Here is a 24,277-nt window from a genome sequence, read left to right on the forward strand (position 1 = left end):
GGCCCCGCAAAAGGGTTGCCTCATTGTATGTGCGCATAACACAACTCTTGAATCAAATCCAACTGAAAAAGGCATTTGTACGAGGGAAATGAAGATCCAAAATTCAAATTATTTTCTGATGTTTGGTATTTAAATGGGAATCTAACGAAGATAAATTTTCTTCTTTAGAAAGTTAACCGTATAGGGTTTCTTTTGATTGAATTGAGTTTTGTCAACTCTGACAGATTTGAGCTTACAAGTGACTTGGAGATTTTGCATTAATGTGGGCAAATTTCACTGACCACCCCTGAGGTATCTGACAAAAACAGGAACCTCCCTTGAGGTTTCTGAAATATCACTGACCTCCCTTGCTTTTCAAAGTATTATATGGATTCCCCCATCTGTGATTTGGCCGGTAAGTTGTAACCCAGAAATTGTGATGTCAGCATATTTTGTAACTTTTTATACCCAAACTACCCTTGCAACCAGTACCAGATAACACGCACCACTACTACTCTTTTTCATTTTGGTAAAGTAAATATTTTGGGTAAAGACACTACAAGTCTACAACTACTCTTCCACAACTTCCCATTACACCGGCTCTAAATTAGAGGCTAGTTTTAAAAAATTAACCTTCCTAAAATTAAATTAACATGCTCTACTTTAATTTTTTTCCCCTCTAGAACTAAACCACAAAAACAAAAACAAAAAAAAAAACTCATTCCCAATGGAAGAAAAACTACAGTTGCCTGTTTATCTATTTTTAATTTTTTTCAAAAAAAAAAAATCTATCTACTGATGTCTACAGCTATGAATGGAGAGAGAGATGAAGAGAGATTCTCATTTTGAAATGTATTCACCTTTTCTTCTTGAAATGTATTTACCTGATTGGTAGACCTATGCAAGATCAGGGGTGGAGCTAAATTGAGGGGAGAGTGGTACAAGCCACCATCGGTTGCGTAAATAGTGTCATTTTATAGTTATGGATTATACACTTATTGGTATCCAAACAACTTGATTTTATTTTTCACACAAAAGATGAAAATGGAAATTTAAAATATGAGTGATTCGAATCATAAAAAATACCTCAACGGCTTTAATTTAAAAATCCCAAGAGAATTGAATCAAGCCTTTATTCGTTTTTAAACATAAAAACAAATATAAATATTATATTCACTTTAAACTTGATTACAGTATACATACGTATACTTTTATTTTTGTTAATTCGGAAGATATACATACATCTACGTACATATCAATATTTACACATAATTGCTAATCAAAGACCCCTTCTGCTAAGATTCTTATTTTTTAAGTACTTATTTTTTGCTTTACGACACATGTTATTCTCTCACAATACATTACCTTTAATTTTAAAAATACGTATTTATTTGAAAAATAAATAAATATTTTAGTTAGTGGAACACATCACAAAATTACAATATCTATCTACACACACCCTTATCGGAAAAACACACAGAATATCTGCTAATCTACATATATAGTCACACGCATTGATATGTAAAGAAAAGAAGACTGGGGAGAATGTGTGTATGCTTCTCTTTTGGTCTAATTATGGTATGGGTCAAAATTTGGGGAGTTTTGGAACTGTGTTAATTGTAAAATCCTACTCATTCGAGTAAATTATTCAATAATCACTAATTAAGATGAAAAGCATAGGTGCTCCACGTCGTCCATGATAGTAAAAAGAAGAACAGAGTACAAAGGTGGACCATTAATTGAAAGCTGATCCATTAATTACTCGTACAAAAAGTTGTACATAAGTCCAACCCATTAGCAATTTCAACTGATTTGTATTGGAGTTGGGTAATCGAGGATTATTAAGGACAGGAAAAGCAAAATCGAATGAACAGGGAATTAAATATAGGTTTGAAATTGAAATTGGGGAGTAAAATTGGGTGGAATTTGTGGAAAGGTTGGGGCAGCTATGTAAAATAGAGACAAAAGGAGAAAAAAGAAGACAGATAAGGGAAGGAAGAGAGGAAGAACATAAAGGGCATTTAAGTCTTTTTCTTCTTTGAAGTTCACACCGTTTGAGCTGATTTAACAGATTGGGGGAATCTTTAAAATATTTTGAAAAGCAAGGGAGATCAGTGAGATTTTAGAAACCTCAAGGAGGTTCCTGTTTTTGTCAGATACCTCAAGGGCGGTCAGTGAAATTTGCTCTAGGAAAAATGAATTTGAAAAAAAGAATTTTTGTTAACATTGGAGTAAGATTTTAATCAACCCCATAAGTATTTAGGGGTGTGTCTAAGATTGAAAGTTGTTCATTACCCTTGAAAGATTGTACTCATGTAAACACCTCGTTAAAAATCATTTATGGAGAATGATATTTAGCTTCAAAGTAGGCCACTTGAGAATGTGTAATTTAACGTGAATCTTGCATTTGAAATTAAGTTGACAATCCCTTAAATGAATAATCAAAAGGTGATGTGATAACTTTTGGTAATCCAATTTTAATCAATCAATCAAATGATGAACACAAAGTTTGCAACGGTCTATTGATGGTCTAAACCAACCATCTAGGCAATAGTATCTAAAATTTCATCAAGCAATCCTGGCGAGAATATATTTGGAAGAATTAGGTTCAGTTTTCAGAACTCCTTTCATTCCTCCTGCTCCCGCAGTTATATCTCCATGTATTGTCTGCACAAAGGTCTACTTACACAATTATACTTGGGGCTATAGCGTCTGCAATACAATGGTATATGCGCAATCTTAAACGAACACCCAGTTTCAAAAAAAAATGTTGAGTTAGTTTGATAAATGGGTAAGAGTAAACAATCGTACACTTGATCGAGGGTAAGACTGCAGGTAGGGAAGCAAATTAAACAGCACAAATTTCTCAGTCACATCCTCAACACTGAGGTTTGCCTCATCTGCTAATGCACGAAAGCGGTCGAACGTATCAACATTGCGTATGACAGAAGCAATAAAAGCCAGGGGACCTTTCTTGGATGCATATTCAACATTCAGACCATCATCCATTGCTTTGTCCAGATTATCAGAGCCACTGCTACTCGTAGCACTATTGATTTGTACTCTACGCGATAGAATGCTATTGCAGCTTCTGTTGCAGAGATGAGAGAGTGATTTTCCACGGCTCAAGAGAAAGGCAAGAACTTTAACAAGATGAGGAAGGCACAGTGGATCATAAATTACATCTGCACCCAAACTGTTACAGGGAAAATAGAACAACTTAGTAACAAATAAGAAACACCTGACTCATGAAATCTACTTCTTTGTTCTCAAATCTCAATATTGTTTACGAATTGGATATATGTACAAGATGAACCTAAAACTGATGCCGAGACAGGTGCTTTACCCCACCCTTCACTCATCCGAAGTTTCATGGCCTGGGAATCATCACTATAATAAACCACATACTACCCCCACCAACTTTTAATTCTTTTTAGGTTACAGGTTTATTCATTCAATTTAGCCTCCGGTTTTAGTTAATTTGTACGGTGTTTCGAATTAGGTTCTACTCATACACCCTAAATGCTGCATTTCTTTTTGTTTGATACCCTCATCCATTAAGCTTGTTAAAAAGAAGTAAAATATTAACTGCCTCGTAATGGTCAGAAAAGAACCTTAAATATAAGGGAACAGAATTTAAGAAGTCTTCAAAGACAAAATAACTAAAAGAGAAAAGTACTTGCATTATATCGGGCATGCAGTCTTGAAGCTCACATCCTGTGGCAGATTCCCAAGGCAGATGAACACATGTTACCTGTAATTAGAAGCTTTAGTCAGCTTTGACTATGCATCTGCATACAGGGCTTTTGAAATTCTTTAAACAAGAGAAATGTTTCATGAAACAGATCCGCATTTAAAGCAACTCAAAACTTAAAAGACTCTTAAGATAATCTTTGCCAACTTTTTGAAGAAATGTCAACAGGTCATGAAATTGGACAGTGGGTGAATGCACTTGAACAACAAAACAAATAACATGTAGTGTGCAAGAAAGAGGGGCAGCAGGAGGCGTGGTAACATGTAATTTTGGGTTCCTCCCAAATAGACTAACTTAGATGGTTGGACTGCTGAATGTTCCTCGAAATTTCTTGCGGAAAATAATCCTCACCAACACCTGCAGAAAACACATACACTCGCCAATTTAAACAATAAAATCAGTAGCAAAATTAACAAAGAACATACCAAATTTGGATCGTCACTTCTTTCTAAAGTATCTACTCCGGTGCTCAGCTGGTTTAACCCCAAATTAAGCTTCATATTTTCTAAACTTGAAAGGTCACCATCACTTAACATGACCTGAACCAAATGCATCATTCCGACAGGTTACCACAAGAACAAAATTCATTTACCATGTTTCAACGAAAGATAGGGGCTTCGTAAGATTCAATGAGAGGTTGCTGCTATGACCGAGTGACAAAAATTATTTGCAGGTCTAAGGATTCCACCGAGGCATCCTAGGATACTTACCGAATCACAAGGAAATTAAGAAAGAAAACAAATTGCCAGCCATGTTTTATAATTCAGAACAGTGGATAATTAAGATGTAATGTTCAAAAACAAGTTTAGCCAAGATAAGGATATTAAAGCGAATGAATGGTCAAAGAATAAAAGAAAAAACAAGAAATGAGCATGATCACAAGAGGTGCACAATCAAAGACAACGATGAAGAGTAAATCTAACCTATGCCCTTGTGACAAAGACCAAAATATTTCACCATACCCAATGTATATGGTTTGATCCACACAGTAAGGCATTGAAAAGACAACAAGAAGCCCAAAAACAGCGGGTTGAAATTAGAACGTAGATTATTCTCAAGGATTCTAGATGGTAAGGCTCGAGAGGATTTTAGACAGTAAGCTCTAGATAAAGCTGATTGGAGATGAAAAAATCATGTAGCTGATCGAACTTTAATATAATAGTCCTCTGATTCAGTAGGGTTTAAAAAGCGTGCAGATTCCCAATGTCTACACAAATCCAAAAAGAGTTCATACGTTACATGCATTTTTTATAAAGAGGTAACCCACATCCCTATGATACCTGAAAGTTTGCAACAAGGACACAAGAAACTAACCATGCAGGCATGCAATAGCCTCAAGAAGTCATACGGAGTACTTTCTAGTCGGCAGTGGCGGAGCCAGAAAATGAAATTGGAGGGGGCCGACCTATGAAAGGGATTTTTGTTCGGAGAATTTTCAAGACTAAATCCAGTTATACAGATTTTTGTTGAACGGTTTTGATAAATTGAAGAATTAATCTCAAATATTGTTGCAATCATATCATTTGAAAACTGTCATTACCGCACGATCTCACTTACATAATTTAGGGTGCTCAAAATAAAAAGAAATTGGACTATGGACTAGCATTTGTTAATTCTTAGAGATATCGTATTACTATGAAAGAATGAAGCCAACATTTATGATTCCTGAATGCAAAAAGTTGGTATTCAAAACTTTCCCTTGTCGACCAATAAAATGTTGGTGTTGAAAGCTTCCTCAATAATTAATTGATATACATGAAATGTAAAACTTATGTGAATAAGAAAGATAGCCCAGAAATACAAGAAGGTAAATATGAATTTGGGTCAATCCGCAAGAGGGATTTCTTGTGAATTCCCTAGCCAGGATGGCCGATCCTCGATCTAACCGAGGAGGAAAATAATCAAGGTGCACATTTAAGCCCTTACATTGAAAACAAAAAAGATATGTACCCTAAAGCACAAAAAAAAAAAAAAAAAAAGGTGGGGGGGCCCAGGCCCCATAGTAGCTCCGCCAATGCTTGTCGGTAGATCTTTAGTGTTTCACAAGCTTTAAAGTACGTTTCTGATCGAAAAGATGTTTGTCACATGCATCACTTTGGTTGGATAATTTTAATAGACCACAAGATAATGTTTACATTCACAGTTCACACCACATCCACTATTGCGATGTACGCCAATTGTCTAATTTAATGGATTATCAGTAATATATGAATGTTTTACAAAGACAAAAATTCATTGTACATCCATAGGTCGATGTGAAATCAGACAGAGTAAGAAACGGTGACCTACCTTGGAGGCTTTTACGTGGGCAAGACATATGCCGACCAAACCAACACCTGAACCAACCTGTTTTTTAAACATGCAAGAGAGAGAGAGAGAGAGAGAGAGAGAGAGAGAGAGAGAGAGAGAGAGAGAGAGAGAGATTTAATAAGCACAGAAGCTACTAAGAATACTGCCAAGAACAAAAAGATAAACCGTGAAATTACTGAAAATGAGCGATCAATGGCCTAGAAATGGTAACACAGTGGCTAGACGTACATTTGTGCAGTTTGTTGAAGAAAGATATTTATGATAGTCTCACACCAGCCCTGGGCATCAAAATTTCAAGTAAAAAGTTACAGCTCCCAGTCAGCTATAATGTACATAAGTCTCAAAAGGTGGTCTTTAATACTCAGAAAGATTTGGTTAAGCGGCCAACATATGTGACCCTTATCCATCGGTACATGGTTTGAGTCACCATGCTAGTGGTTTTTCCTTGAAGTATTTTTCACTTAAGTATCTTTATATGGAAGTCCCGCTTGCGATAAAGTCTTTTAGGTTTTTTTTTGGGCATAGTTGTTTAAATGAATGGAATAAAAGAGAACCTAAATACTAAAGACTCAGATGTTTGGGAAAAGTTACCTTTTGTCTTAAGTTTGAACTTATAGCTTAATTTTGCAAATATGATCTATATTTTTAATCTTATGATTCCTCAGTAGAAGACACACCCAGAATTGATGAAATTAAAAAATTAACTAGAGAATTAAAAAAGGCGACTGCAGATTTTTACTCTAAACTAGGACCTAAATGGCTAAATAAAAGTACTTTGATATTCCAGCTTCAATACCCAGCTTGACTCAATCGTTTAGAAGTGGTACTTGACCATCAACCGTTTGGTTCGAATCACCTTACAAGCACTTTTCCCAACTGTCTGATTAAAAGTACAAACGTTACACAGAATTCAAAAAACCATGTTTATGAGACATATTATTTAATAAGATTACCAAAATTATTTAGGTCGAACATTTTGTACCAGTTATAAACTGTATCAGTTAAATGTAAGCAACAAATAAACTTTCATTTCTGTAATCCTTCTAATATGCTGAAGTTGATTTTGTCTTTTCGAACCCTTTAAGAAAAATACATAGGGACACCTTTCACAAGCTCGCATAGGGCCCAGAAATAGCACTAGTGATGTGGTGGTACTCAAGACAAAGACACTAACTAGGTAGGTCATGAATATCTCAAGCTAGAACACATTGTTGTCATGATAATTGGTAATGTAATATATAGCTCACCTCAAAACAAGATTTATTGGAGAAAATTTCCGGGCAGGAAAGTATGAATTCTGATAACAGAAGACTTGAAGGCCAAACCGAACACCTACAAAACCCAACCCACCAAAAATTATAATGTGGAACTTAAGTTTCCAAGAGAATTCAATTGAAAATAGACTACCAAGTATTCAATAATTGTACTGTACATATATGCACAGAAACAGACCTCAGAAGTATTCAATAATTTCCTGCCCAAGCATGATTTATACCGAGGAAAGAAACGTCTTTGAAGGTCCAAGTTGTATATTGAGGTCAAAATAGACCACCAAGTTCAATGAAAATGAAGTCACGTCCCAAACACATATAGTTTGCCTCATTCGAATCAACCTTGGAGACAATTCCTTTCTTCCCTTCTTTATCACAATAGGAAAGGATGATTCTTAAGACTACCTCTTATTTTTGTTTGGCAAACAACCATTTTATTCCTTTTGGTCAATAGCACCCACAACCCAGGTCAACACAATAGTGCCAATGTTTATTTCAAGGAGATCTCAAGACCAAGGTTCTGAATACCGTACCGGTTTTCCTACTGGTACGTACGTACCAGTGAGATACTGGGTACCGTTTTCGATTTATCGCTATTAGTGTTATTTTCCCACATAAAAGAATTTAAAGGATAATATACACATTATTAAATATAAATATAAAAAGTAGTCCGGTATTTGTCCGGTGCCATCCGGTATTTGTCTGGTATCGTCCAGTTTGACCGGTACCAACCCGTATTGTTCGATACTTGAAGGAAAAATAATTTTAAAAGTAGTCCGGTACAGTCTGGTATTGGGCGGTACTGACCAGTATCTCCGGTACCGGCCGGTATTTAAGCCGGAACGAAATTAGAGGTGTAGAGTATTGAATTTGGACAATACCAATATGTACCGGGCCGGTACGATACGAGATTCATAACCTTGCTCAAGACATAAAATTAGGACGACAAGATGGTCCATTCACAGTAATCGTCAAAGTCATTCTTTAATCATTCTTCAAGCGTATAACTGAGAAATTGTCTTTTGATCAACCGTCCAGCCAAGCCCTAAAACAAGCACTTCAGCTACCTTACTGAGTTTATGGTGAGATATTAGGAGTAGAAATTTCATTGCTAACACAAAACCAAGAGCAAGAAACATTCCCTAGAGCCAAGTAAAGTTGAACATTTATCAAACAAAAATATATGCACAATTCCGTAATATCTCTAAGATAGACGTCAGAAAATGGTTGCATGCCTGAGACTTAAGGTAGCAACAAAGCCGGGTAGCAACCGTGCTTCTAGGCTGGTTAGGAAGTGTTCATCACCAGGCCATTCCCTTCGTCTCCAGTTTCCAGTACACGAAACAGGTAACTTCTACATGTTAATTTCCACAACTGATTCTACCATTAATGGGAACCAACTGGGCGTACTATGCACAGGCTTCCCAGCCATATCCAAGCAGACTACTAAATACTTGACTTTGCATAAGCACCAGAACTGATTTTTGGGGTTTTGTACCTGTAAATTACCACTCCACTTGCGAGATCTTATTGAATCACAGATCACACAAAATGTACCACTAATTGGCTTATTGTTGCGTACTATTGCCAGATACCTTTCCTCCAACTCCCTTTGCTCTATCTAAAAGTTCAAATGGCTACATGCCATTCCCCTAACATGTGAGAAAGTGAACGATCCCTAATTCTGTGTAGCGACATATTAAAGGAGGTAGATAAGAAAAGAGAAAAGCAAAGAGACTAAAAATTACACAATCTTGATTTCTTAATAGACAACAATTAAAGCGTACATCTTAACAGTGAGTACCATTAGATTGTCCACACAGAGAATCATCCGCAGTATGGTATTCCACTAGAAGAAGCTCTTTAGACAGTCAACACTATAAAACTACATGTCATATGTTTCCAACAGAAGGGGTATCCACAAATAAATCCTCAATGGTATGCCCTGGTAGTCGAATTCAGCAGTAAGATATAAGCAACTAATTATCCAAGAGTGAACAGACTATTAAGATATAAGGAACTAATTATCCAAGAGTGAACAGACTATTATGTCTGGTTTCAATATTCCCTATTTGTGAAATACATTTTGAGGTGTTCATGCTCATATTCCATTGCGAAAGAATGCAGTGATGATGGGCTGATTACAGTATGATAAGTCTGAGAGGATAGAATGTCGACAGCCCTACCCTCGTCCCCAATTTTTGTGTGGAGAGTTTGCTCCCCATCTTTTCAAACACATGCCACCGTGCTAGGATTGGACAGTACTATTATAGCTCCAGACCATGACATCTTCCCGTCATTACAGTTTATAGACAGAAAAATACGAAGGAAAATCCTAGGAATCACATAACACAATGAAAACCTACACTATTACAAATCATTTGACATGATAAAATAACTCAAATGGCATGTTCCAGCTTAAGAAAGCAATTAAGAATAGCTACCAATTTGATGTTGTAAAGTTTGCATCAAAATGAAACCAGCAATAGTTCATACCCAGTGTCACCTTCAAGCATGTTAAGTGAACAATGCAGTGTAACCACCAGCTTCCTTGCTTTGGGGCAGCTTGGAAGCTCATAACAATCTACAGATAACAAAAATAATTAAGAAGAAACGGATCCACATAAAAGTTTGAAACACAAATAAACAGGCATTCCATTACCCCCCAAAAATAAACATCCTACCGTCAGGAAAGAGAAACGAAATGCACTTGAAGATCCTTGAGTTTTCTTCCGCAGAATCATCAGCCTGTCACGTAAATTATATTCTAAACAATATCCAAAGAAGTAAGAAAAAAGGGAACTGATCATCACATGGCAGACCTTATATCCATAAACACTACCTTCACTGAAGTCATGTAAAAGGCTATCCGTTCATACAATTCATCCAAGACTTCAAAACCATGGGATTCAACCTCGACAATAATCTTCTTCAGAACACTTTTCAAGTATGGTACATGGAAATTTCCGTCCTGCATTGGTAGCAAAACCAAGCCAAAGCTCAACATGTAAAAGTTCTCTTCTATGATTCTATCAATTGGCCCAAAAAAAGTTGCAGAATCTCATTTCTAGTCATTCACAAAGCTAACAGGCAGAGATGGTCCACTTGACTGCTACAACAAAAAAGTATGGTCTGTATGAGACAGAGGAACTTTTGAGTGAACCACAACCCACATGGCATAGGATTACAAAGCTATTTCATATAAGGTTCCTCTACTTTCCCGGCTAAAAAACCAATGAAAGCTAAGTAGCTAATTAGATAGGGCTAATTTAGTTGGCCATCCTTGTACACTTTTTACCGAGAGCTCAATGGGTCAAATTTTGCCAAAGGCAAGAAGTGATTCTTAGTTCTCCTCTATAGGAGTCTTTTATTGTTAGTTTATCTCCTCTCCGAATGTAGAGGTGTTAGACGGGTCGGGTACAGGCATGACAAAGAGGTGGCCGGGCAGGGCACGACATGCAAGTGGGCTGGGCACGGGGCATGTCACAACAAATACTAAGTTGTTAGCTGTTACACAATTTTTTTTCCCTGACGAAACTCGGTTGGAGATGGGTGCACGGCCAAGACACAATTAAGTAAACAGACCGGACCGGCACAGCACGGCACACAGCTAAATGGGCTGGGCCGGCCTGGCCGGCTGGCCCGTTTGACACCTCTGTCCGTACGGGTTGTTCGTTGGCCGTCTTCATGTACTGAACTTAGTTTAGTTGTTGGCAACATGACATGGTTGATGCAGCATCCCCTTATTGTAATTTTTTACTCTACTTCTCCTACCGCTTGACATCAAAATACAAAAAACCAAGAAAAAGCTACAAAATTCAGATACATGCCTATTTCGTAAAATTAAATAGCAGGGGATTGTTGGAGCGGACTTACAGCTTTGCTAATGCAGTGGTCCCAAATGAATCTCTGTACCCTATCCGTGATCGAACCTCCACCACAGTCCCTAGGGTTCCATTCACAAACAGACTTGTTTTTACCTCATACTAGATTAGAACAAGAATAATGGGCTGTGGTAATTTTCCTATCTGGGTTTGGGGGATCACTTAAAGTGGATGAGGTTAGGAGATTACCGAGCCAAGGAGATCAATACGTGGGCTGGTTCCATGGCGAGGAAGGCGGAGACCAAGCGGAGACACGACGGAACCCCGAGATCGAGCTCTCCCTCCGCCGCCACCATGGCCATGGCCGTGTTCCTCACACTTGCAGCGACCTGACTGATGGTGTAAACTGCAAAGTGCAAACTTTTTTTTTTATCCGCTGTAAAGTGCAAACTAGAGCATAGAAGTAGGACTAAAAGATCTCGATAGATCTTTTATATGATGAAAAAAAATTAAAAAATTATTTTTTATTTATTTTATTTTTGAGTTTAAAAATATGAAATAAGCTGCTATTTTTTAAGAAGATTTTTGGAACGGGGCCTAAAGAGCTCTTCGCCTTTAGTAAGTCAACTGATTTATTTTCTAATTCTTATATACTCCAGTAATTTTTTTTTATTTGTTAGTTTTTTGTCATTTGTTTGGGATTATTATTTCGTCATAATGAAATGAATTTAAAAAGTAAAAAATTTAATTGAAATTCAATTTTTTTGAATAAAAATAAAAAAATTAGCTTATTTTTGTCTTTATTCAAAAAATTTGGGTTTTGATCAAAAAGTAATTTTTTACTTTTTTTAGATTCTTCTCATCATGACGAAGCAATAATCTTAAAAAAAATTGACGAAAAACTAACAAATGCAAAAAAAAAATTAAAGACAAAAAAAACAAGCCACTTGGCTTATTAACCCGAACAACCTTTAATTTCATACTGAAGTAGTAAACCTGGGCCATGTTTCCACAACATCTTTTGACATTTTATCAAATTGTTCATACTAATTAGTAGAAATAACGTGACATCTTATTAGTGGAAACAACTAATGATAAAGGATTTTTTTAATAACCGGATATCCAGATCAGCTAACGCGTATGCCGACTAATTCCGTGGCACTGAAAGTTTGGAATGGTTGGCCTCCGTGGTATTCAAAACATGCGACCTCATGGTTAAGTTGATTAGCCTTCGTGGTATTCGAACATGAGACCTCATGGTTAAGTACTTATTGTTTTCTCAAGTCCACTCTGCCAACACTTTGGGGTTCATTTAATTAAAGACTTCATTAGGACTTTTTTTTTTTGGGTTCGACGGTCCCGAGTTCGACGATCTAGGATATTTGGGTCAACTTGCGCACACAATTCAACTATTTTCCTCTTCAATCTAATTAAAGGCAGGCTACATCCACCCAAAATTAGGAAATTCACAAAAGATTTTCATTTTTTGCGACCTAACCTCAAAAGGTTGTTAAGTATTGAAGACGTATTTCTTGAGATGGGTACATATGTCTGATTAACCATATTTTACTTGACGGATTTACACATGAAGACTTTCAAAATAAATGGCCCCTCAAATCATCAAATAGGATTGTGACAGGCCACATTTTCTTCTCCCACGAGGATAGTGAAACAAAGAGGGAAATCAACGAGATCGAGGAACTTGGTTAATGCATCTTTTTACTCTGAAAGAAACATTACAGAAACACCAAACACAAATAAAAGGAAGGCCGGACACAGCACCTTACTCCCACAGCCATTTTCCTTTGCTTCGTAAGCTAAACAGTGATAACTTTCCCTTTTGCTGCTAGTTCCAGTGCACGGACATGTTTATGCAAGTCCCAACACAAGTAAATTTCCCCAAGTTGCACTCCCAGAGTGCGAGATTTAAGGAGCATCTCCAACCCAATCTTCAAAACTCCAAAATACAGAATGGATATAACATATTGAAAGAATATTTTATGATTTATTTCTTTTTTTCTTCACTTTTTCTACTGTTTTGGAGAATTTTGAAGGGACCCAAATTTCTGAAAAGGACGATGGTCCCTCCAAAATTCTCTCAATAGTACAAAAAGTGAAGAAATGACGACATAAATCACAAAATCTCTCATCAATATATCACATTTATTCTCTATTTTGAAGTTTTGGAGGTGATGGGTTGGAGATGCTATTAAACTCCATGTCTCCATAACTATTTTTTCTTAAATTTTTTTGCACCTAAAATATTTCATCGAGATTTATCAAATAAGATTTATATTGCACAAAAAATTAATCAACTCTAACGAATATTAATAGATATATTTTTTGAATCCATAAAGGCAAAACTGTGAAATTTTTGAAAGATCCGGAGTCAGCCCCACTAACTGTGTGGTGGCCTTATGCGGTGGCACGATTGTTTCCACCTAAAACATTTGATTTGACACTTGTTACCTTTTTCTTTGTTGTTCATTGTGCTTTACCTGGAGAGCAAGTCTACACTTCCCGATTGGGAAATCCCGATTGGAATCCCGACGTCCCACGGGAACGTTCCGGCCACCGGAAGGCCGATCCGAGGCGTCCAAAAATTCTAAAAAAAAAAACCGAGTGGGCCTTCGCGAGAATAAACGGCATCTGACATGTGTAAGTGGCCGATCCAAGCACTCCATTTTTGTGTTTGGATCGGCCAAAAATGAAGTGTTTGGATCAGCCAAAAATGGAGTGCTTGGATCGGCCACTTACACACATCGGATGCCATTTATTCTCACGTCAGCCCACTAGGTTTTTTTTTTAGAATTTTTGGACGGCTCGGATCGGCCGTCCGATGGCCGGAGCGTGCCCGGCGAAGAGTCGAGATTCCGATCGGGAACTGTAGACTTTCTGTTACTTGGAACACCGGCATTCACTATATTCTTATGGGGTTGGCTTCTAATTTCCAGACAAAACATTCGATTTGACACTTGTTACCTTTTTCTTTGTTGTTCATTGTGCTTTACTTGGAACACCAGCATTCACTATATTCTTATGGGGTTGGCTTCTAATTTCCAGACAAAACATTCGTGGCACTTGTTACCTGTTGCTTTGTTGTTTATTGTTACCTTTTTCTTTGTTGGTTATTGGTTCTTTTCGTGGAACACTAACATTAGCTATATTCTTATGGGGTTGGCTTTTCTTCCTTTTAAGGCATGGACTGCATCCCATGCAGTCTTGTCATTGTCGAACCCATTCCGGAGTTATTTCAATGATCCAAATCGTCTATATCATAGGGCTTGTCAAGTAGAATAGGCACGTAAAATATCGAAATGATCGATACTAGTATTCAATAAGAGCACATACATTCTGAAAAAAATGAGCGCACTCTGGATTGAAACTTGAAAACTCAATGCTTTGTTTAAATTGTGTTTTGAAAAAAAAAATCTCAACTCAAAAAACATTCATTACTCCTATTTTCAATCATTACTCACCTCTATCTCCAATCATTACTCTCATGTCTCTCTCTATCTCTCTCCAATTATTACCTCTACTTTCAATCATTACTCTTATTTTTCTCTCTATTCATAACCCTACAAAATTTATCGAAAACGCATCCAAACACAGCACAAATTTTCAGAATATAGATGATAGCTAGTTGGTATCCGGCTACTTGGCCTTTTATCTGGATATTCTACTTGACAAATTCTATGATATGAACGGCTTGAATCATCAAAGTGACTCCAAAACGGGTTAAAAATGGCCAGACTATATGGAAGCGGGGGCTCTGCTGTGCCTCATGGCACAGCACCCCCTACCCACACCCTCAAACACCCCGTTTGGGACTAAAAAAAATCTTAAGCTTTCAATTTGCAATCCTAAAGAGCAGAAACGTGATTATGAGAGCCTTAGAGATAAAATTAATTATGCCTCTTTAGAATAATATGATCAGAATAATAAGATCTTCACACTGGTTCAAACTGATTGAAAATTGGAACAGTAAATTTTTTAATCATATTTTTTAATATATAAACGGTCTAAAAAATTAATTGCTTCAATTTTTAATCTGTTTGAACAAGTGCGAAGATCTTATTATTCTGAACGTATAATTCTAAAGGATCGTAATTAACTTTTGTCTCTAGAACTCTCATAATTAAGCATCTGCTCTTTATTTAGATTCTTGTGGAGCAAAAACGTGATTATTAGAGCTTTAAAGACAAAAGTTAATTATGTCTTTTTAGAATAATATAATCAGAATAATAAGATTTTCACACTTGTTCAATAAATTAAAAATTAGAGCACTTAATTTTTTAGACCGTTTATATATTAAAAAATATAGTTAAAAAATTTACTGCTCCAATTTTCAATCAGTTTGAACCAATGCGAAGATCTTATTATTCTGATCATATTATTCTAAAGAGGCATAATTAAATTTTATCTCTAAAGCTTTCATAATCAAGTTTTTGCTCTTTAAAATTGCAAATTGAGAACTTAAAATTTTTTTTAATCCCAAACGATACCGTTTGGGGGTGTTTGAGGGAGTGGGTAGGGGGTGCTGTGCCTCATGGCACAGCAGAGCCCCCGCTTCCAGACTATATGGGGTGTAGTCCATGCCTAAACTGCAGAAAAGCCGCCTCCTATTCTTAATTCTCTCCCTCTCGATCTTTTTCTCTGCTTTTACCGCGCATAAAGATAAAGAGAACTCCTTGTCCTTCCCATGTGTTTTCTCTTTGCTTTCTCCGTACGTAAAGAGAATTCCTTCTCTCTGTTTTTCTTTTTTTCCTCAAGGCAGTAAACCTTATGAAGCTATAAATACGAAAGCCAAAAACCTTATGAAGCTATAAATACGAAAGCCTCATTTCGGTTCTCTCATGTGTCAACTACCTCACATATAATAGTAGCTTTTAATTTCTGTCTCTTTGAGGATTCAAAGATGGAATATTCCACCCCCATTTCAGTAATCAGCCGCTCTGCTGCTTTCGGAGCAGCGTCAGATTGCAAACCGCGGTCGTCGTCCTCGTTTGCAACCATCCGCGAGTTCTGGATACAACAAGGTGCGGCACCGCTAGACACGGCAGGCAACACAATCCTCCATTTTCTGGCCATGTTCGGGAACGCATTCGTGATCCAGAAACTCGTGGATGACAAGAACAGCAACAGCAGCAGCATAGTGAAAAACGAAGATCTGTTTGGGAGAAACAACAAGGGCAACACGCCATTGCACGAAGCTGCGAGGTTCGGTCGCGCAAGCGTGGTCGAAACCCTGTTGCGGAAACAAGAATCATTGGTTCGGGAACGCAATAACTCAGGAGAGACGCCTGTTTACGTTGCTGCGGCTGGCGGACACGAGGATGTTTTCAACCATCTAATCGCAAAGGTCGATTGCGATTGGGAGATCATGACCAGAGGTACCGACAATTCCGACGTTCTTCAGGCTGCGGTCGTGGGGGAACATTATGGTACGTATGTTTCCCTCGTAGTGCTCTAGAGGCCTTCTACACCAAATGCGTAGGATCCCGAATCACTATATGTGGAAAAGGATCCTAGAGCAGCACAATGCAACAATTAATTATTATTTCTTTTTGTTTTTTTGCTCCTTTCTCCTTTTCTTTCTTTAAATTTATTTTGAGTTAACTTTCACTATCGTCCCTCCCTAGCCAGGTTCAATTAATTCCCAATTTTGCTCCTTAATACCAGTTATTATATTGTTTGGTCCTTTAATTTCACTTGCATGTCAACTGCAACTAGGGGAATGATGATTGTAAATTACCCTTAAAATTTTATTTACCTGAGTTTTTTGGTTTTTGCAAGATTGTAGGAGAGTTAGTAGGTTAATCCACGTGAGGTTTATAGTCCTATAGTCTTGAAATGTCAAACGGCACATGACGGATATCGAACCCTGGCCTTCCATAAAGGGGAGAACCAGAAAATGTCAACTGAGCTAGAGCCTGAGCTCAGCATGCTCATAAGAGCAACTCCAACCCATCTCTAAAATTCCAAAATGGAGAATAGATGTGACTTATTGGAGGGAGATTTTGTAATTTATTTTCATTTTTTGCACTTTATGAGAGAATCTAGGAGGAACGCATCGTACTTTTTAGAAATTTTATCTCCAAAATGGGAGTAGAGTCTCCACTTTTGGAGAGCCAAAGGCAATTTGGAGATCCAAATCTCTAAAAAGTACAATTGATTCCTCCGAGATTCTCTCATAAAATGTAAATAGAAAGAATAAATTACAAAATTTCCTTTTAATATGTTATATCCATTCTCTATTTTTGAGTTTTAGAGATGGGTTTGAGTTACTCTAAGAAAAACAAAAAGAGAGACATTAAAGTTAAATTTTTAACAGCGTGCTGCTAAGAAAAAAAATCCCACGGTCTCATATTTTTGTTCACTTAAAAAAACTAAGTAATTAATTAGACCAGAATATTAAACACATAATTTTTTAATTTTGAATTTTCGAACCAATTGAGAAGTTTAAATTAATGTTATTAAATATAAAATTCTTCAGAAACATGCATTCTGTATTTTTGTCCGAATAAGGATAAAATTACTTTAAGAAAATAAATAATCAATATATTAGGGAAAGAGTAAAATAAATATACTAGGCCCCGTTCCGTTAAGACAAATAATTACTTATTTTTTGAATTGAAGGTGATGCATTGTAGGAAAATGACCTGTCTCGTAAAATGAAAAATAAGTACTTATAAAATAAAAACTTTAGTAGAACGAAGTCTAAGTACTAAAGATATTGCTTCAAACAAGTTAGTTATAATGAGTTAAATTATCTAAGCATAAATCACTTGCATGTCAACTACAACTAGGTCTTGCTATGAGAATATTGGAGTTATTCCCCCAACTTGCTCAGAATCATGATAAAGAAGGAAGAACTGCATTGTATCTGCTGGCTAAAAAATCGAAGTCATTCAGAAGTGGATCTTTTTATTCTCCACACAATTATATGGCCGGCTCTCTGGTCCTTTCGGTGCATCTTCTTACAGTTCTCATATATTGTAAGTGCTACTCTCTCTCAGTCCCACTTTATTGGCCTTTCTTTGAAAATTGTGTCATGTTCCAGATGAAAAAAAATGTAATCATACTTTCCTGCGTTTGTGTTTCGATTTTTTCTTGCACTAATTTAAAGTACTCATCGCGATCCTTAAATTGGTGCAAAAAGTCAAAAGAAAAAAAAGGGACATGATTTTTGAAAAACGATAACCAATATGAGGAGGAGTTAGTATGACTTTTACCGTTGGGAAAATTTACAAAGTAATCGGCAAATCCAGAAAACAATTCTATTATGTACAAACTGAAAGATACAGGTTAGATGGAGGAAAAGTATATAAAATGTAAACGAAATGACATACAAAATCGATACAGAAATGCGAACCGAAGCCTGTGTACACACAATATCTTTAGAATAGATTTGTCGTGTACCGAAGGGTGTCGAGATTGAACCGGCGTCTGTTTCTTAGGATTTATTCGGTTAAGACCACTATCCACAGAACACCACTGTGAGCCACATTGGCGAGCAAAATTTGCATTTGCCTCTCTCTCACACAAAAGACGAAACTTGGAACTTTGGTGTATGAAATACGAAATTGGTGAAGAACTCTGGAACAAGATTGACCAATTTATAGCCAAATAGAGAGACTCTTAAGTTGATGCTAGGAATTACTAATAAACTACTGCCATAACCTCTCATCATTGGCGAAGTTACCAGCCATAAGCTTTAGTTTTAGAAAGTCTACAGCCATCGCACGCTGTATGGGGTCCATTCCAGACTCTGCACAAATGATCCGAGTCGTTCAATAATTTAAAAAAAAAAATGAGTGGGCATCGCGAAACATCAGCTCGATCCAATATGTGTAGGTGCTCGGATCAAGTTTCTCATATTTCTGAACACCAGAAAACCATTCTTTCCATTTTTTTCGATTTTCCAAAGATGGGAAGCTTGATCCGAGCACCTACACATATCGGATCGAGCTGATGTTTCACGTGGCCCACATAGTTTTTCTTTTTAAATTATTGAACAGCTCGGATCATTCGTGCGGTAGCCGGCCACCACATTTTTGGTGCGGTGACTGTAGCATCACTCCTTTAGTTTGGACCTTTTAGCTGCAATGTCTGGATACGATGAACCACGGAAGTATATTTTCCGGTTGTCTCGGAAGACCTCCAAATTCCCAAGTCCATTCACAAATTCCACGTCATTCAGTATGCCTCTTGTCGCATCATGTGTATTTCTTTTTCTTTTTCATCTTTGTCATTTGTTTTCATTTTATAACTTATTCATGAAAAGAGAATGTGTGTGTTCATTAATAAGCAGGTTTTATCCCCACGACGGAGTATCAGTCGACGAAATGTGGCACTGATGTCGAAAATCAACAGCACAAACGAGTTAATATCTCAAAGCTAAAATGGCTTCGGACATCAATAGTCGCAGGTTTGATTTTTAATTGTTTTGCCTATAACATACATCTGGGGTCTTACAAGTGCACGAAAAAATATTTTGGGGTATTGTTCAATGACCTCTCCTCAGGTTTTTGAACAATACACAGACCTCCCCATGTGGATTGAAAAATTACTCTAAAACCTTCCTTACTTTGCTGCAACGGTTTTGGCAAAATAAGCCAAATAACTATTTTTTGTTTTTATTTAAATTTTTTCCGTATTTGTTAGTTTTTCGTCAATTTTTTGCGGATTATTGCTTCTTTATGACGAGAGGAATCTAAAAAGTAAAAAATTACGATCCAAACCATTTAATAAAGACAAAAATAAGTCGATAAGCTAATTTTTCGTCCTTATTCAAAAAAATTGAATTTCGATCGTAATTTTTTACTTTTTAGATTTCTCTCATTATAAAGAAACAATAATTCTCAAAAAATTGACGAAAAACTAGCAAATATAAAAAAAAATTTAAAAAAAGAAGCCATATGGCTTATTATGCCAAATGACCCATCTGGGGTTTTCCTCCCTGTTTATTTGATATTCTTTGCCTGTAATAGTATTTTCTTTCAGCTAATTTAGTAATTAGTGGCATTATTTTCTTACTGTAGGATTCAGAACCGTCTTTAGAGGTGGGTCACTCTTACTCAATTTTTTTTTATAAGCACTCTTAATACTCATTCACTACGATCAAGCACTGTAGTAAAAGTTTTTTTTTTACTCCAAAAATATTTGAGATCGATTTTAGCAATCTTTTACTACTTCGATATAAAATAGCAGGTTTCTTTCCGATTTTGAAGAAACAGGTCATAATAAATATATTAATATTAATTATGAAAACCACCAAGGCAATTTTTTTAAATTTTCAAACTAAAGGTTGACCACATCAAAACTGCACCATAACTTCTGTTATCGGAAGCCCAATAAACAGACGGTAATTATGAATACCGAATCGAAGAATAAAAATAGATGTACAAAGCAAATCAAAATAGTCAAATCAAACGTGAGAGAAGGTGAGAGAAATCAAGCAAAAAAGAGAGACACGCAAATTTACGTGGTTCGGTTTACTTTAGGATGTAAACCTAGGACAGTCAATCAATGACTTCCACTAAAATAAAAGGCAAAAAGATGCTCAAAGAGCTACAAAGAAGAAGTTGAAGTTATGCAAAAACCCTTCCACCCAAATCGTACCAAAGCCAAAAACAAAGGCAAGGTCTCTCAAATCCTAAACCAAAACCGCAATATTTGCTATTGCACTAATAAAGAGGCCATATAACAAGTGTTTATTAGGGGTGTTCAAGAAAACCGCTCGAACCGTAAAACCGGTCAGATCCGGACCGAACCGTCCTATTTGGTCCGGTTCTGCGGTTCTACGGTCAGGTTATGGTTCTAAAAAAGTAAGAACCGTTAATTTTGGTTTGGTTACTGGTTCTCAATTAATGAACAGTGGTTAGAACCGAACTGGACCGTTTAAAACTAAGATAAATATAGAAATACATATGTGTGTAATTAAATATGTATTTGAATTTGGTAGGTTAATCTTTTTCTTGCTAAACTTAATTTATTTAGAGATGAAATCTCATTTGTTAGGAAAGTTTTTATTTTTTTTCCTTCCTTTCCTATTTCAGCAAATTATCTTCCTATTTCTTTAATTTTATGAGTTCATATTTTTGTAAATAAGTGTTTGGATGCTTATTAGATAGAACCGGAACCGGACCAAAACCGAACCGGTCTTGCGGTTGGATAGAACCGGAACCGGACCAAAACCGGACCGGTCTTGCAGTTTGGTTCTAGTTAGGTTCCATGCATATATTGGTTAGGTTCTGGTTTCCAATTTTCTAGAACCGTTTGAAATGATCCGGTAACTGGTTTTCTAGAGAACCGGATCAATCCGGACCGTGTACACCCCTAGTACTGTTTATAGCCAAAGACGAGTTGCCTACCAAAAGGAAATCTAATTGGGTTAAAAATGGTTTAAATACTAATCAGTCGCGCATAATCCGACCTGGGCGGAATTAATTTCTGCCCGGGACTGATTTCAGGGTGTCTGGGCCGCCCGAGCAGGATTGATTTTTGCCCGGGCGGGATTTTCAGAGATGCTAAAATCGAGCCAAACACTTTAACTTCAACCTCGCAAGTTTCGCTCCACATATAATTAGTTCGTGGGCCGGCCTCCGTAGAGTCGTAGGCATTATTGTCCGCTTGTGCGTATGATACAATTTAGAGGATTGGTTTAATTTCATATCTTTCTACATTGTAATTCATGAACTTGTTCCTTTTTTCAAATTAAGCTTGCGGACGTACTAAAAGAATCTATGATGAGAAGCAAAAACATGCATTTGCACTTGAGCTGGGGCAAAGGCTGGTAAAAGAAGAGAGAGAATGGAGTCGTTACTTAGAAAATCACATGGGGAGCCCAATTGTTGAAGCCACGAAGAGGGGCATCATTGAGTTGGTAAATGAGATTTTAAGAAAATTTCCGGAGGCTGCGTATAGCTTTGACAAGAATAATAATAATAATGACGAAGAAGAGAACATATTGCGCATCGCGGTTGAGCAGAAAAATTGGAATATGTACAACTTGTTAAAGAAGAAAGTAGAGCTCATGAAGGATGGAATGTTGGTGGGAGATGTTGATAAGCATGGAAACACCATATTACATCTTGCTGCCAAATTGGGCACTCCAAGTTCCACATTAGTTCAACGTGGACATTTGTACCAGATGATGTGGGGTGTTTGTTGGTTTAAGGTACGTGAGCATCATTATGGTTCTATTTCTTACTCTCTCTCTGTGTGTCTCTCTTTTTGGATCATTGATTCAAAAAGAGAGAACAGTGGGAATGAAACCTATGAGTTTGAGGGAGTTAATTTTTTTATTTATATGGTGTATTATGCTCCCATTCGACCATTGGCCCAGGGCCGGCCATGATATTTTGGAGGCCTAAAGCGAATTCTAAAAATGAGGCCTTACATTTTTGTTACAAAAAAATTCAATGTGGGAGTCTAATATAACGTAAAAAGATTAAACATACTATTTTAGCTTCGTAATTTAACTAAAATAAAATTTTAAATTTTTTATACCATTAGAAAAAAAAATGAATCAAACATACCTCTCATATGTTTTCTCTAACTAATATTTATTAACTTTAATTGTAAGAATATTATTTTTAATAATAAGGGAATTAATTATTTTAAACCTTTTTTTCCCTCAAACTGTATTGAGATCAAAGTAATTATTTTGCTTTTATATAGACAAAAGTGTTTTCTTTGTGAAATAGTTATTAAAAATAAAAAATAAAAGAAATAACCAAACCGAGCCTTAGTCTTGAGTAACATTTAAAAAAGAAAACTTATCAAAACATTTATCATGTGCAAAAGATTTAAACCTTAGTACAACAACTAAAGCACAACGCCTCAAAGTTGTGCGGAAAAAATTAGAGAATAAATTCTTTACATCGCGCCACGTTGTAAAACAGTAGTCTCAATCAATAGAACATGGCGACATGACGCAATATAATTGATTTAAAGGAAACAAATGTTTATACTGACAGTGTAAAAAATTTATTTTCAAAAAATTATAGATAGTCCGGAAAAAAATTATAGGCGAGATGGGCCTCCTAGGGTTCCAAACAAAGACCTCAAAGTTGAAGGACAATGCACAAACCTAGAACTCTACTTGTGCTAGAGCTCGGAATAACTAATAACTAATATATTAATGTGTTATATGAAAAATGAGGCCTAATTTTTCGGGCTTCACCTAAGGGCTGGCCCTGACCATTGCTGATGTCTATATACGTATACTCATGTTTTTTTTTTCTTTTTTGGAAATTCCACATGCAGCAGGTGAGTTACGACTCTCCCCCACATTTAGGGTATCTTCAAAACTCTGACGGGAAGACGGCAGCAGAAGCATTCATGAATGAACATTCGGAAACACGAGAGAAAGCTGAGAAAGCAGTGAAATACATGAACAATGGCCTAATGCTGATTACTACTCTGATCGGAACCATCAACTATGCCGCACTTTTAACCCCGCCGGGAGGTTACCGTCAAGACAAGGAAGATCCTTTATACGGTCGCCCCGTCTTCCTCACGGAAGAGATGCGCACTTACTTCTTCCTCGTATCCTGTGGTCTTGTAGCCTCTTTCGTTGCCTTCTCGACCATGTTTTCGATTCAGTCATGTCCGTTCCGCAGCAGAGACTTCTATCTGGACCTGCCGCTGAGGCTCTTTTTTGCTATGAATTCCATGTTTCTTTCCATGGTATTCACTGCCCTATCATCTCTGCAAGTCTACCGCCTTGATCAGCTTTATTTCACTCCCCACGTTGCATACCATAGATACCTAATCTTGGTCGCCGTAATACTGATCCTTGTATACGTAGACGCAACATTCTTAACCATCTATTACCTCTTTCTTTTGAATCGCAGAAGATAAATTTTATTATAGTCCTTGAATGAAATGTTTACAAAGACCAATAGAAACAAGAAGAAACGGCCTCACCACCTACGGTAACTGGTATCCTTATTAGGTTGGCACCCAAACTTTCGGACAATCATATGCCACTCCAAGACCAAAAGCCTGGTGAGATCGATATCAACCCAAAAGAAACAAAAACCGCCTATTACCCTCTACTTTGCACTACAATTCCTTGTTATTTCTTCGATCTTGCTGTACGTTCTTGGTGTTTGGTTGGATTGTAATAG

The 24,277-nt window shown here is 36.8% G+C and overlaps 2 protein-coding genes across 4 annotated transcripts; one reads left to right on the plus strand and one right to left on the minus strand.

The window, feature by feature from the left end:
* Positions 1 to 2,734: 2,734 nt before the first annotated feature.
* On the minus strand, positions 2,735 to 11,598 carry LOC131327352 (uncharacterized). Of its 3 annotated transcripts, XM_058360466.1 has the most exons (11): positions 11,388 to 11,598; positions 11,191 to 11,260; positions 10,157 to 10,285; positions 9,999 to 10,062; positions 9,810 to 9,898; positions 8,550 to 8,638; positions 7,291 to 7,375; positions 6,023 to 6,079; positions 4,159 to 4,272; positions 3,663 to 3,733; positions 2,735 to 3,175 (listed from the first exon to the last, which is right to left on the minus strand). In XM_058360466.1, exons 1-11 carry the CDS (start codon positions 11,498 to 11,500, stop codon positions 2,755 to 2,757), a joined length of 1,302 nt encoding a protein of 433 aa, XP_058216449.1. In that variant the 5' UTR covers positions 11,501 to 11,598; the 3' UTR covers positions 2,735 to 2,754. The 3 variants fall into 3 exon arrangements, with proteins under 3 accessions (XP_058216449.1, XP_058216451.1, XP_058216450.1); XM_058360468.1 differs by lacking the exon at positions 8,550 to 8,638 and having other exon boundaries at positions 9,811 to 9,898; XM_058360467.1 differs by lacking the exon at positions 8,550 to 8,638 and having other exon boundaries at positions 9,811 to 9,898; positions 9,977 to 10,046; positions 11,388 to 11,578.
* Positions 11,599 to 15,797: 4,199 nt separating this feature from the next.
* Positions 15,798 to 24,016, plus strand: LOC131327353 (protein ACCELERATED CELL DEATH 6-like). The gene is made up of 6 exons (XM_058360469.1): positions 15,798 to 16,582; positions 17,948 to 18,136; positions 19,453 to 19,569; positions 20,183 to 20,203; positions 21,863 to 22,320; positions 23,412 to 24,016. Exons 1-6 carry the CDS (start codon positions 16,057 to 16,059, stop codon positions 24,006 to 24,008), a joined length of 1,908 nt encoding a protein of 635 aa, XP_058216452.1. The 5' UTR covers positions 15,798 to 16,056; the 3' UTR covers positions 24,009 to 24,016.
* Positions 24,017 to 24,277: the final 261 nt, after the last annotated feature.

Source organism: Rhododendron vialii, chromosome 5a, assembly GCF_030253575.1.
Source record: "Rhododendron vialii isolate Sample 1 chromosome 5a, ASM3025357v1".
NCBI lineage: Eukaryota > Viridiplantae > Streptophyta > Magnoliopsida > Ericales > Ericaceae > Rhododendron > Rhododendron vialii.